The sequence below is a fragment of the Micropterus dolomieu genome, linkage group LG09, assembly GCF_021292245.1.
Source record: "Micropterus dolomieu isolate WLL.071019.BEF.003 ecotype Adirondacks linkage group LG09, ASM2129224v1, whole genome shotgun sequence".
Taxonomy (NCBI): domain Eukaryota; kingdom Metazoa; phylum Chordata; class Actinopteri; order Centrarchiformes; family Centrarchidae; genus Micropterus; species Micropterus dolomieu.
In genome coordinates, this window is record NC_060158.1 from 3,490,720 (window position 1) to 3,504,609 (window position 13,890).

The window sequence follows — 13,890 nt, forward strand, 5'->3', positions numbered from 1 at the left end:
AGAATGATTTTAAATTCTATTCTGGATTTTACTGGAAGCCAATGCAGAGAAGCTAAAACAGGAGAAATGTGATCTCTTTTCCTGGTTCCTGTCAGAACACGTGCTGCAGCATTCTGGATCAGCTGAAGAGTCTTAATGGACTTTTTCGAGCAGCCTGATAATAAGGAATTGCAGTAATCCAGCCTAGAAGTAACAAATGCATGGACTAGTTTTTCTGCATCATTTTTAGACAGGATGTTCCTGATTTTCGCAATATTACGTAGGTGAAAAAAGGCGGCCCTTGAAATTTGCTTAATGTGAGACTTAAACGACATGTCCTGATCAAAGATAACTCCAAGATTACTCACAGTGGTGCTAGAGGCCAGGGCGATGCCATCCAGGGAAACTATATCTTTAGATAATGCGTCACGGAGGTGCTTAGGCCCCAGAACAATAACTTCAGTTTTATCTGAGTTTAACATTAGAAAATTACAGGTCATCTAGGTTTTAACATCCTGAAGGCACATTTGAAGTTTCATCTGGCTTGATCGATGGATATAACTGAGTATCATCAGCATAGCAACGAAAGCTTATGGAATATTTCCTGATAGTATTGCCTAAAGGAAGCATATATAAAGTGAAGAGGATTGGTCCGAGGACAGATCCTTGTGGAACTCCATGACTAACTTTGGTGTGCATGGAGGACTCATCGTTAACATGTACAAACTGAAATTGATCTGATAAATAGGACTTAAACCAGCTTAGAGCGGTTCCTTTAATGCCAATGAAATATTCTAGTCTCTGCAATAGGATCTAATGGTCAATGGTATCAAATGCAGCACTAAGATCTAATAAAACCAGTACAGAGACAAGTCCTTTGTCTGATGCAATAAGGAGGTCATTAGTAATTTTCACCAGTGCTGTCTCTGTGCTATAATGAGCTCTAAATCCTGACTGAAAATCCTCAAATAAACTATTGCTCTGTAGAAAGTCACACAGCTGTTTAGCAACTGCTTTCTCCAGAACCTTAGAGAGAAATGGAAGGTTAGATATAGGTCTATAGTTGGCTAAAACATCCGGATCAAGGTTGGGCTTTTTCAGAAGAGGTTTAATTACAGCTACTTTAAAGTAGGGGTCTAAGAGGCAGGTTGATGGTTTAGATGAAGAAATTATTGAAGTTAGTTGGTAAAGATTGAGGGAAGCAAAACAGTCTAAACATATATCTGGTTCTACAGCTGTTTCTAAGGTTCCTGAGTTAAGAGATAAGTCGGTGCCAGTTGAGGGCAGGTCTTGGTGAATTTTGTTTCTAATAGTTTAGTAATAGTAATTTTATCATTAAAGAAGCTCATGAAATCGTAACTACTGAGAGCTATGGGAATACTTGGCTCAATAGAGCTGTGACTCTCTGTCAGTCTGGCTACAGTGCTGAAAAGAAACCTGGGGTTGTTCCTATTTTCCTCTATTAATGATGAGTAGTACGCTGCTCTGGCATTACGGAGGGCCTTCCTATAAGTTTTAAGACTATCTTGCCAAATTAAACGAGAATTTTCCAGTTTGGTGGAACGCCAATTCCTCTCAAGTTCAGTATTATACCATGGAGCTAACCGTCTTTGTTTTATTATTTTCTTTTTTAGAGGGGCTACAGAGTCGAGTGTCATTCGCAGCGAGCCTGCAGCACTATCAACAACAAAGTCTGAGTTTAATGTTGATAATTCTTTTAATAGAATAAGAGACTTTAATATAAAATCTTTTCCTGACTTATTCCTTCGTAAGGAGCTCTGTGACCTGATATTTTAATTACTGTGTTGATGTGATCAGACAGCAAACGTAGAGAAAAATAATCTTTTTATTAAACAGGAGTTTCCCACCTTTTTACATAAAATACAACAAGGGAATAAAGTAACAAAAAATGTTTCCTCAACGACATGCGATCACAAATCTTTTGTTTGAATTCTTCATAAATTGCATTACATGAAAAGGTGAAAGGTGGCTTAAAGAGATCTGATAAGACTCTCTACTAGATTAAAATTCAATAGAATACCAATGAACCCAACCTACTATAAGGTGTCTTGCTGTGTCTGCTTTAATGTCTGTCTGTGTGTTTCCTTTTATATCAGACATCCAGCAGCTGTCGGGGAGCAAAGAAGAGCAGGAGTTGAGCCCCAGTCTGGACCAGGAGGACCCAGAGCCCCTACAAATTAAAGAGGAGATGAGTCTCAGTCTGGACCAGGAGGACCCAGTGCCCCTACAAATTAAAGAGGAGATGAGCCCCAGTCTGGACCAGGAGGACCCAGAGCCCCTACAAATTAAAGAGGAGATGAGTCTCAGTCTGGACCAGGAGGACCCAGAGCCCCTACAAATTAAAGAGGAGTTGAGTCTCAGTCTGGACCAGGAGGACCCAGAGCCCCTACAAATTAAAGAGGAGATGAGTCTCAGTCTGGACCAGGAGAACCCAGAGCCCATACAAATTAAAGAGGAACAGGAGGAACTCTGGACCAGTCAGGAGGGAGAGCAGCTTCCAGGACTGGAGGAGGCTGATATCACCAAGTTCCCATTCACTCCTGTCCCTGTGAAGAGTGAAGAAGATGATGAAGAGAAACCTCAGTCCTCACAGCTTCATCAAAGCCAAGAACAGATGGAAGCTGATGGTGAGGACTGTGGAGGACCAGAACCAGCCAGGAACTCTGATGGAAATAGACTTTTACCATCTGAGACTGAAGACAGTGAAAACTGGGAGGCGACCAGAGAACCTCAGTCAGGTTTAAACTCTCATTATAATGATGAAGTCTCTGTCAGTCGTAGGACACACATTACTGACAACAAACGGTTTAGCTGCTCTGAGTGTGGGAAAAGATTTACTGTAAAGGATAATTTGCAGAAACATATGATGCTCCATACAGGGGAGAAACCGTTCAGCTGCTCTGAGTGTGGGAAAAGATTTATTCAAAAGCGACATTTGCAGACACACATGAGAACTCACACAGGAGAGAAAGCATTCAGCTGCTCTGAATGTGGGAAAAGATTTATTTACAAGTCATCTTTGAAGACACACTTGAGAGTCCACACGGGAGAGAAACCACACAGCTGCTCTGAGTGTGGGAAAAGATTTACTGTAAAGGATAATTTGCAGAAACATATGATACTCCATACAGGGGAGAAACCGTTCAGCTGCTCTGTGTGTGGGAAAAGATTTATTCAAAAGCGACATTTGCAGACACACATGAGCCTTCATACAGGATGGAAACCACTCAGCTGCAGTGTTTGTGACTTAAGATTCACTTATCATTATCAACTCAAAAAACACAAGTGTGGTGATGAGTCCTCACATGGAAACCAACCTGAGGAGAACAGAGAGGCAGAGCCTCAAGCCAGCAGCTCAGCTGAACAGATGGAAGCATAAGCTGATGGAGAGGACTGTGGAGGACCAGAACCAGCCAGGAACTCTGATGGAAATAAATGTTTACAACCTGAGACTGGAGACAAGACTGAAGACTCTTCTGAGACTGTTGACACTGATAGTGATGACAAGTGGTTGTCTACAGAGAAGCGTCAGTCAGAGTGTGATCAACTGTTTGCTGGTGGAGAATATCTTCAGGAATTAGGGTAGGGTATCGGTTCAAATCTTACTGTACCAGTACCAAAACCAGTACCCTTACCGATGCCAACAGAGTACTTCATGTGATACCTTGCTGTAAATGCCACCTGTTGAAGCCATAGTAGTTAAATGGGAACCTACTATTATTCTTATTGTTGTTATGGACAAGCATTTTCAAATAACTGTGACATAATAATATTGGGAAATGGAATCAGATCCTCCTCATCCAGCTTGTGAGTTGAGTGTGAAGTTTAGTGGCCTAATGAGTTGTGGAAACAAATTTAAGTGACATTTCTGATACGTTTGTTGAAAGGAAAGAACACACCCCCGGGCCGCTGTGCAACACCAGCCAAACCAGCAACGAGGCAAAATCAACCAGCTCAGCTGCATGCCACCACCAACCCATCCACCCGTCAAGGGCCGAGAACTCCAGGCACAAGCCCAGAACAAACCGGAGCACAGCCCTGCCCCGCACCCACACTGCACATCCCGAAAACTAACTATATACCTCAGTATCCAGAGGGGTCCAACAACTGGCCGACAGAAATGGGGAAACATGGATCCGAGGCCAATGAAGCAAAACAGGGACGCAAACTGGTCCCTCCAAGCCAACGAGGAAATGCCTCCCCCGGACTCCAATGCACAAACTAAACGCCCAGCAGCCATTCCGAGACCCTGCCGAGGGAAAAAGCACAATGCATCAAGATGCATCGACAATCGCCCCACAATCCCACCGCAGCCCACCAAACCGCAACCGGATCAACCCGCGCAGTGCCCAGAGACCCCCACCCCCAGAAGCCAGGTCACCACGCGACCCCCAAAGCGCAAAGGACCCCAGACCGCATGTCCCGGGGGAAGCCGTACCCCGCCCCAAGGAAGAACAGCAGAAAGCCGTGCCGGGAAGCTCCCTGCCGCCAGGGAGCGAAAAACGCGGGAGAACCAGGCCAACGGTCCCCCAGCCCAGCCAGAGGCATCCCTCCCCAGAGTGCAGGCAGTGCCAGCAGCCCCCGAGGCCGATCTCATCCCTGGACGGGGGCCCAGCCCCCCCAGTCAAACACCCCCAAGGAGGAGCACCAAAACCTACCCGGACAACACCGGCCATGCGCCCCAGAGACTCCCGAATGCCCCCACTGTGAGAGAGCTGTTTTTTAAAAAATTATTATTATTTTGAAAGTCCGTTGCTCACTGGCTCTGAATACACATACAGTCAAACCAGGAGGGGGGGGGGGTGTTGATCAGCCTGCAAATCATCCATCCAAACAAGCCGTGGAGGGAGGCTTCAGCAGACTAGCTGTCATCTTTTTTCTGTTTTTTTCCAGCAAACCAGCAACTACAGTTTGAGTTGACTTTGTAACCAGGGTAGAGATGGATGAACCTTTCAGAACTGAGCAACATGATCAAAACTACTGTATATTTCAGAGCATCTCTCTTTTAGTTTGTCGACAGTTAATTTAGTGGACGGTCTTGTTTGAATAGAACTTGCGTCCACACACACCTCTGTGAGCTCAGATGATTACAGCTCACGTCTGACTCAGAACTTCTTACAGATAAATCAAGACAAAACTGAGACCTTAGTTGGAGCAAAAGCTGAGAGAAAAACTGACCGCCTACAATGATCCACACTAAACACCAAGGAACAGGTCAGAAACCAGAGAAGCTAAAACATGTTTTTGTCTGCAGCAGGCTGAACTGTTGAAGTGCTCCTTTACTATTGGTCAGTGTCATGATCAGGCTCAAAGACCATGACAAAAAGTGACAAAAGACACAGTGATTCAATTAACAAGGTTTATTGTAACATAAGATAACCAAAATAATGCTTAAATTATGGGACGGGTTAGTCAGCAACATCAGTAGTGTCAGTGTGGATGAGTGTTTCAAATAAAACAAACATGTAAGGAAAACCAAAAGTTGTAGCTGCTGGCAGGGAGGATGAGAGAGAGATGTGATCTTGGAGGTGGAGCTTTTATCTCTGGGACCACTGCGATCAGCGCCTCAAACAGAAAACCATTGCAGTACTGCAGTGTAGTGCGTCCCCCCCGGCGGTCGGTTGGCAGATAACCCCCCCCCTTAAAGTCGGAATCACCGGCCCACTAGCTTTACCCCTTTAGCCTACTACACCGTGTATTTCAATTACCTACTACAACAATAAAACAAATAAATATGAAAACATATAACCTTCCCCCTGCGCTTGGCCTGCGATGTCTCCCACCCAGTACCTAGGAAGCAAATTTAAGACAAACGGTGCAAGTCACGAGGTAGTACGAAATGTCATTGTACATTCAGGTAAGAGGCACGGGACAGTGCATCTGCTAGGACATTGTCTGCTCCTTTTAATATGTCGAATCTGAAGATCATAGGCCTGCAAAAACAACGACCACCTCATGAGTCTCTGATTTGGACACTTAAACGACTGTAAAAATGCTGCAACACCCAAATAAGTGCGAGTGCTTCCTTCCTATTACTGAGTAATTAAACTGATAACGGTTGAACTTATTAGATATGATCATCCCCCTAAAGCAAGACCGCACCTTCTCCCACCCGGCTGGCGTCTACCTGGAGCGTTTTATCAAAATGTGGGGCTACCAACACGGGAGACGAGTATAACAGAGACTTGATACTATCAAAGGCTTGCTGACATGCAGAGGACCAAACACTTTATCTTTGGCCTTCAGCAGCTCAGTCAAAGGAAACACCACAGTCGAAAAGTTCTTACAAAAACTCCTATTATAACCTACCAGACCCAGAAAACATTGCAATTGCTTTTTTGTTGTAGGGTGAGGATACCTCTCTACTGCCCTGAACTGGAGCCCTGTCCCACTACGCGGCCCAAATATGTTACCGTGGTCCTAGCAAAGTGACACAGTTGATGGTAAGGCGCGCCTCAGCCAACCGCTCAAACAAAGCCCGGATGCGCTGAAGGTGAGAGTGCCATGTGTCGCTGTAGATGACCAAGTCATTCAGATAAACAGCACAACCCTCCTGACCAGACACAACACGATTCATCAGGCGCTGGAACGTTGCGGTTGCGTTCCTTAAACCCAATGGCAGCACTCTATATGAAGAGACACCAGACGGCATAACAAATGCAGATATTTCCTGAGCACGCTGAGACAAAGGCACCTGCCAATATCCTTTAAGCAGATCAAACTTACTGACGAACCTGCGGACCCCACCAGATCAATAAAATCATCCATCCGCGGCAGCGGAAAGGAGTCTGGTTTTGTGACATAATTTACTTATCGGTACAAAACCTAGGTGTTTTATCTGCTTTGGGAACCAAAATACAAGGAGATGAAGGTACAGCAATACTGTTTTTAAGCATGTAATGGACTTCAGAGTCTAAATGTTTGAGTTTCTCTGGGGACATGTGCTAAAACCGCTGTTTAATTGGCTGCGCATCTCCGACATCAATATCATGTTCAATCCACTCCGTGCAAGTAGGTGCATCACCAAACCGACGGGGATATTTCTGCACCAACTCAGACAGCTCACCATGTTTGGACTCCGACAAATGTGATAACAGTTTGTGTTTCAGTTTCTGAGCGACTCAGAATTATTCAACCGACCATATAATAAACTATCATCATTGCCTGTTAATCGGAAGATCGGCGGTTCAATCCCCGGCTCCTCCTTTTTGTTTGAGCCATACGCGTAGGAGCCATTATACATGAGGGGGGCATGTCCCCCCCACATTTCAAAATCTACGTTTTGTCCCCCTCACTTTTTTCCGGCGATTAAGGAGTTTGCTCATAGCGGAGGCGGTTTGAATGACTAGTCAATCAATCAGACATGATTAAACGGTTGAATCATGTTGGCCTATAGAAAACATGCGACACAAGGCTGGTGATGAAAAGTTAAGGGAGAACAAAAAGAGTTCAGGTGCAGCAAAGTGCCTCAATAGGCTACGTTTCTTTTGTGCTGCTGTTACTTATAGCCTACCTGAAGAAAACAGTGAGGACTCCTGCTGCAGGTTGGGTAGTAACTTGCTACAAATAACAAACATTTGCTAAATAAATACATTAAAAAAAGTAATTGGCACTTTTTCCGATCCTTTTTTAAAAACTGTACTTTTACTCTTTACTCCAGTATTTTCTTTAGGCCAGTGATCTACTCTTAATTTCGCTACATTTTCCATTCATACCTTCATAACTTAACCAGTCTGTGATCTGCTTTTTGCTTCATTAACCGAAATGATCCTGTCTTTGCGCACAGTTACGCAGAAGAGCGCCAGGTCTCCTTTGTGGTACAGAGATGAAGGAGCTGGACAGACGCAAACATTTAGAAAATCAGGCAGATACCTTTTCAGTTTAAGGCTTTATTGTTCTAATGAAATCCACTGCTGGCCTGTTGGAAAACAGCCTGCGTCGCTCTTTAACAAGCCGGCAAATAAATACTTTCACTTTCCATTAACGGCACGTTGAAAGCGTCTTTAGTCTCTGCAGAGAAAATGTAAACTTCACACTGTAACATAAGTTAGATGATCACTAGGTTGATTCTGATATATTAACATATATATCAGAATCTATATATATAACTTTCTTTTGATGGATATTAGCCTGTTAGGTTTTTATTTTTATTTTTTTACATAGGTTAGGCTACTGTTTGGTTTATAGCGATGCCCGACGGTGAGTCCATAAACAGAAGGTCGCCGGTGAAACTAATCTTGGTTTCACTCAGCAGCTACCAGCTGTTATTTATTCAGGAAACAGTCATTTTTGAGATGGACAGAGAGAAAATATGGTGGATAAAACATCCTGTTGGGTTTTACGCATGACGCACAGCTTCCTCTGTGTGCGGGTTTACCTGCTTCAACAACGAGCTGCTCCGTGTTTCTACCACAATCATTCTTTGTGTTGTGAAGATTATTTAGATGCTTCAGGAATAATCAGATTGTTTTGGCAGCCTGTGCTGCTGCAAAGCAAGCGGTCAGGTTGGCTACATGTCCCTAATAAAAGATGGAGGGAGAGTCAGGGCCAAGTGAGACACAGGAAACATCACAGACAGCTCACAAGTGTAACGTTAGGATAACTGAATACATTTGTACTGTGGCTTCATTAACTAGCAGCTGATGAGGGTTTTTATGGTATGTAGTCAGTTTAGTTCTAGTTATATTATACTCCCTCTCTCTGACCCTCTTCCTCTCCGAGTTTTCATAATCTCCCCTCTCAAGTCTGTTCTTCATCTTCTGTCACCCTCATTTAAGTGCGTTATTTAACAAAAAGGGGGCATGCCCCCGAACAGCCCTAGCATTTCAGCGCCCCCCTCAGGTTCAAAGTCGCTCCTACGCCCCTGGTTTGAGCACTTAAGCTCAGTGTGTGAATGTGAGTGAATGCAGATGTAGTGTAAAAGCGTTTTGAGTGGTCGAAAAGACTATAAGGCGCTACTATTTGCCATTTACGTTTGTTTCCTGTAAAACACACAGCTAGTGAGGGATCTGTCGCAGATATTGATCGGCGTGTAGCCGGTAGTTGAATGTGGTTACACTAGGAAGCTGCTGAGCGCAGTTTCGTTGCCCGCTCGCCCAGCACCGCTGCCCGCAATCATTCCCCCCCGTCCCTGACCTGAAAACCTCCAGTGCTTAGCCTACAGTAAAGGTGTAAACCTAAACACACACTCCCAGTACGGACAAAGTAAAGTAGTTTGACCAGTAGTTGCAGGCTAGCTGAGCTACTTGGATAATGGCAGTAAGCTGACTTACTACAGCAACAAATAACCCGATTGGTCCATCAGGGAACTCCGTAAATCACAGAGTTGAGGCGGAGCAGCCGGGAACATAAGAAAATATTTTCTCCATCAAATATCATCCAGTTTCAGCAAAATCAGTGAATAAAATTATGCTTTTGTTCAGTAATCAGTGGGGTCCCAGAAACACTCAGCAGCATCATAAAAATTAAGAAAGCTTTTCATTGGACACTAAATGAATACAGGCCCCCAGTGCAGGATGATTCAGCAACATTTTAAAATCGTTTTCCAGGAAATGACATGCTCTAAAATATCATCAAGAATACGTGTAAAACAACCGTTTTGTCTTTGATGGGCCAGATTCTGACGAAGGCCCAGTGCAAAGCATAGCACATATAAAAACATTTAAACATCGATTTGGATTTCATTATAATTGTATGTTTCTCTAAAAATCCACTGAGCAAACAAAGCATCTTTGATACTCTCTCGTCTTTATTTGCATATTTGGCATTGAAGTAATCCAAAAGTAACTAAAAGTAATCAGGTTACATCACTTTTATTTACTGGTGGAATGCACAGACCTGTATATTGGGGAGACTAAACAACCACGACACAAACGCATGGCTCAACACAGAAGGGCCAACTCCTCAGGTCAAGACTCTGCAGTCTACTTACATCTGAAGGACAGAGGACACTCGTTTGAGGACCACCAGGTGCACATTTTAGACAGAGAAGATGGATGGTTTGAAAGAGGTGTCAAGGCAAACGACCCCACTGAGGTTAAATAGCTGAGTTTCCCTGCCAGTCAGTCAGAACTGAAGAAGTCCTTTGGATGAGGGACGAAACGTCTTCCAGTATCTTCAACCAAGTCCAGTTGCCCTTGATTTTAACCTTCGTTGGACTCACTCAAGTTTACAGCAGAACAAAAACGTAACCTCCTTACTCACTGCCTTTTTAGTCTCTCTCCATTTGTTAACGTCCGTCTATCATGACAAAATATTCTGTGTGCACTGTCCCTGGGAAAATCAGCTCCTTCCACTTAATGTGGTCTTCTCTCCGTTAAAATGTCTCTGGGTTACTGTTGTTGCCCTGTACTGGGGTCGCTACCAACATCTTTAGTGTCCAGTTATTTGTTCAGCTGTCTGAGCTTTGATGATGCTGATAACATTTCTTGTGGAGCACTGGCTGGTTTAGCTTTCTCCTGACTTTCTCATGATTTCAGTCGTTTAGGCATCCTGCAGTATTTCCTTTACTGACCTCAGGCCCCGCCCACACTACTGCCCAGACCTTTTGCTACGTTTGCACCTCCCGTCCAGACTACAAAGATGAAAACGAAGAGCTAAAACGGAGAAGTTTAGAAACGCTGCCGACCCCGTTTTGCGTTTTAAAACTCCGGAGGGCGTTTTAGTGAAGACGGGCCAAAACGGAGGACTTGATGACGCAGCCGCTCACGCTCGGCTCTCTGATTAGGTCTTGCAAAGCAGAAACACGATGCTGCTGACCGGGTTTTTGACATCATATTTTTATTAAAATATTCTGTAGCGCGCAAATATCACTCATCTGCCTACACTTGTACTGTGCATGTCGCCGTTTACTTTGCAACAACTCCCAGTCTGTTTTCTGCCGCCACACTCCCGTGTTACATTCAGTAACAGTCCCAGCTCGTTATTGATGCTTAGTCTGTTGCAAAAGTTTATTCTTTTGCCAAATCTTCTGTAACTACGGAACAGACCATCTGCTTCATGTTTACACCGGCACGCGCACGCCCAGTGCACCTGAACGGGTCCTGGCTGTGCGTTTTCAGTCGTTTTAATGTAGACGGAGATCGACTCCAAAACACTGTGGACTGAGATCGTATTCGTTTAAATTCTCCGTTTGTAAACTAAAACGGAGTAGTGTGGACGGGGCCTCAGTCGTGGCTCGTGAGAGCGGCTGCAGGGGTTGGCACACATTTTGCTGCTCTAGGCAGTTACCTAGTTTGCCTAAATGGACGCACCGGCCCAAACCTGTGACAGTCCACATGATGTTTTAACCAGATGAACCTGAGTCAGACGGGGAAAGTTTTGAGTGAACCTGTGTGGCCACAGGTCTGAGTGACGACGACGAGTTTATAAGTAACTGATATGTTGAACTCTCTCCTGCAGTCATACAGCCAATTACTGGTCATCTGTGAGAGAGCATGTGTGTTGAGAGATGTCCTTTCTGTATTTTGTGTTGTCTTTGTAAAGCTGCAGAACGGACAGAGTCCATCTGGAAACTTAAGGCGCAGAGACACACAGCTTAGTTTTGCTTTCTGCACACAGAAACACTGGGAGGACATGATTTCATTGTTTTGTTTATTACTGTAATAAAATTAACAGATTATGTTTTTTAAATTAATGATTCGTTTGATCGGCTGCTTTTAAATCAATAAGTCAAATGTGTTGTTTTTTTTTTTTTACATTTATTCATTTAGCTGATGCATTTATCCAAAGCGACTTACAGCTGCTCTACATGTCAGAGGTCGCACGCCGCTGGAGCAACGAGGGTTAAGCGTCTTGCTCAGGGACACAATGGTGGACGGGTCACAGACGTGTGTTATCTGGTGTCGGGGAGCTTCACTTGCACCACTTTAGTATAACTTTGTGTTGGCAAAGCAGTTTTCTGGTTGTTTGTCTGTTGATGTTTTTGATCTGACGTTTGCTGTATGACACGAAACGAATTTCCACAAGGACTAAATAAATATCTATCTATCCATTGCGCCATCACCGCCCCTTTTTCAGCTGAAGACGATCAGCATTAATTAAACTCTTAATGTTCCTGAGTCACCATAACTGTAATGTCAGCAGCAACCAGAGCGTTTATAATAGTTTGTGGTCAGAATTAAAACTCACTGAGGCTTTTATTTTGAAACCATTACCCGGAAGTGACGTTGTTTCCCCGCCTCCGCCTGTGAACGTGGTGCTTACAGAGACGTTAGCCTGCGAAGCTACAGGAGTTAGCTCGGAGAAAATGAGTAAAGTCCAGGTGCTGAGAGCGTTGGTGAAGCAGCGACTGAGTGCGGCTGCTGAAGAGATATTCGGGCTGTTTGAAAGGACGATATCAGAGTACGAGCGGGAACTCTGTCGGTCCAAAGAGGAGAACCAGAGACACCGGAAGCTGCTGGACGCTGTGTTCCAGCCTGAAGTCCGGCTGCACAGAGCAGGTCGGTTCTCTTCGTATTTACTCTGTGTGAAAGTCGCAGGTGTGTCGGTGACTTCGGGATCCAGTAAATCATCCAAACGTCCTTCTTGTTGTCTGTCTGACTTCTGCCGGCTTGTTTTTAATCTGTTTGAACTAATGCCGCGTTCGAGACCGGTCGGAAATTTCCCAGTTCAGACTTCCGACCTCAAAGCGCTTCAGGTGCGTGACGCTAGATGTAAACAGTAAACATGGCTGACCGTGAGAAACTTATGTTTCTTTGGTTTCTGCAGTTAAACCCTCAGCAGGACACTTGGTGTTCATTAACTGGACGGCCATTTTATTAAAAACGAGTGATAATCAAGCTGATTTCTGACTCCCAGCGTCAGGAACAACTTCTGTACAATAACCCAGTAACTCTGCCTCCAATCAGCTTCCTGTTCACTGGCCAACACTCATTATTTATTCACCATTCTCTATTTCAGAGCTGTTCATACTGTGATACTGTATAAACTGCATACCAATACACCTACCTGGGGTAAATAACACCTGCACATAATACTTATTTATTCCAGCGTCCATCGCACTGTGTACATGTTTGTGTACCTGTATATCACATCCACCTCCGACATGTACATTATAATGATGATTATAATAATTTATTCCTGCATCCTTTGCACTCTATTTGTTAATCTGTCTTTATTGTTCTGTTTTGTTTGTGTATATTTCTGTTCTCTATTCTGTAGCCTGTGTTTGTTTTTATTACAGTATTTTTGTATGAGTAAGCACATCATGAGCAATCCAGAGTCAAATTCCTCGTATGTGTCCACGTACCTGGCAAATAAAGCTGATTCTGATTCTGATAAATATACGTTACTCGTTAACGGCGTGTCCTTCCAGCTACATCAGGTGGTAACCCTCAAAAGTCCGCAGAAGTTCGAGGCTATATTTCTGAATGTTTTCACATTTTTGGGCAGAGAAGATGACCTAATAACACTGACAACATATTTATACATCAGTTTACATGTGGAACAAGTTTTACTGTTTGATACTAGTATGTTTTATTTTAATTTAATACTTTTAGTTTATGGTTTACTGTTTACATTTCGTGCGTCCACGGGGGCTGCGTTTGTTGTGTGACATCATTCGGCTGCTACTCGTAAAGTCGGGGTACAGATTTATTCTCCGAGTTCACAAGTAGGAAATCCGACTTCGGGTGGCGTTCCAGGGAAGTTTTTCTAGTTGGAGGTTGGAAATTTCCCAGTTCCGAGCCCGGACGAGCCGGGGATTGAACCGCCGATCTTTCGATTAGAGGGCAACCTAATTGTAGGAGCCATACACTGGGTTTGTTTGGGTTTTTATTGGGTTTCCTCTCTTTTCTTTGCACTGTAGTGTACATGCACGCGCATCGTCACGTCATCAGTTACTGTGGGTGTGACCGGGGGCGTGGTGTCTGTATTAATGTGTGTGTGTGT

General features: G+C 44.1%; 3 protein-coding genes across 4 annotated transcripts in view; 2 read left to right on the forward strand and 1 right to left on the reverse strand.

Annotated features, from left to right (window-relative positions):
* Nucleotides 1-3,970, forward strand: part of LOC123976568 (zinc finger protein 771-like) — a 9,665-nt gene extending 5,695 nt beyond the window's left edge. The window contains exon 2 of the mRNA XM_046058847.1: nucleotides 2,097-3,970. Coding sequence (XP_045914803.1) covers nucleotides 2,097-3,379 — 1,283 coding nt within the window. The 3' untranslated portion in view covers nucleotides 3,380-3,970. The remainder of the gene's footprint in view (nucleotides 1-2,096) is intronic.
* LOC123976544 (zinc finger protein 2 homolog) overlaps nucleotides 1-13,890 on the reverse strand; it is a 192,147-nt gene that overhangs the window by 17,817 nt on the left and 160,440 nt on the right. The window lies entirely within an intron of this gene.
* The window catches only part of LOC123976586 (gastrula zinc finger protein XlCGF7.1-like), a 30,087-nt gene that overhangs the window by 5,746 nt on the left and 10,451 nt on the right, over nucleotides 1-13,890 (forward strand). The window contains exon 2 of the mRNA XM_046058882.1: nucleotides 12,263-12,440. The gene's annotated coding sequence lies outside the window, so the exon portion shown is untranslated. The remainder of the gene's footprint in view (nucleotides 1-12,262; nucleotides 12,441-13,890) is intronic.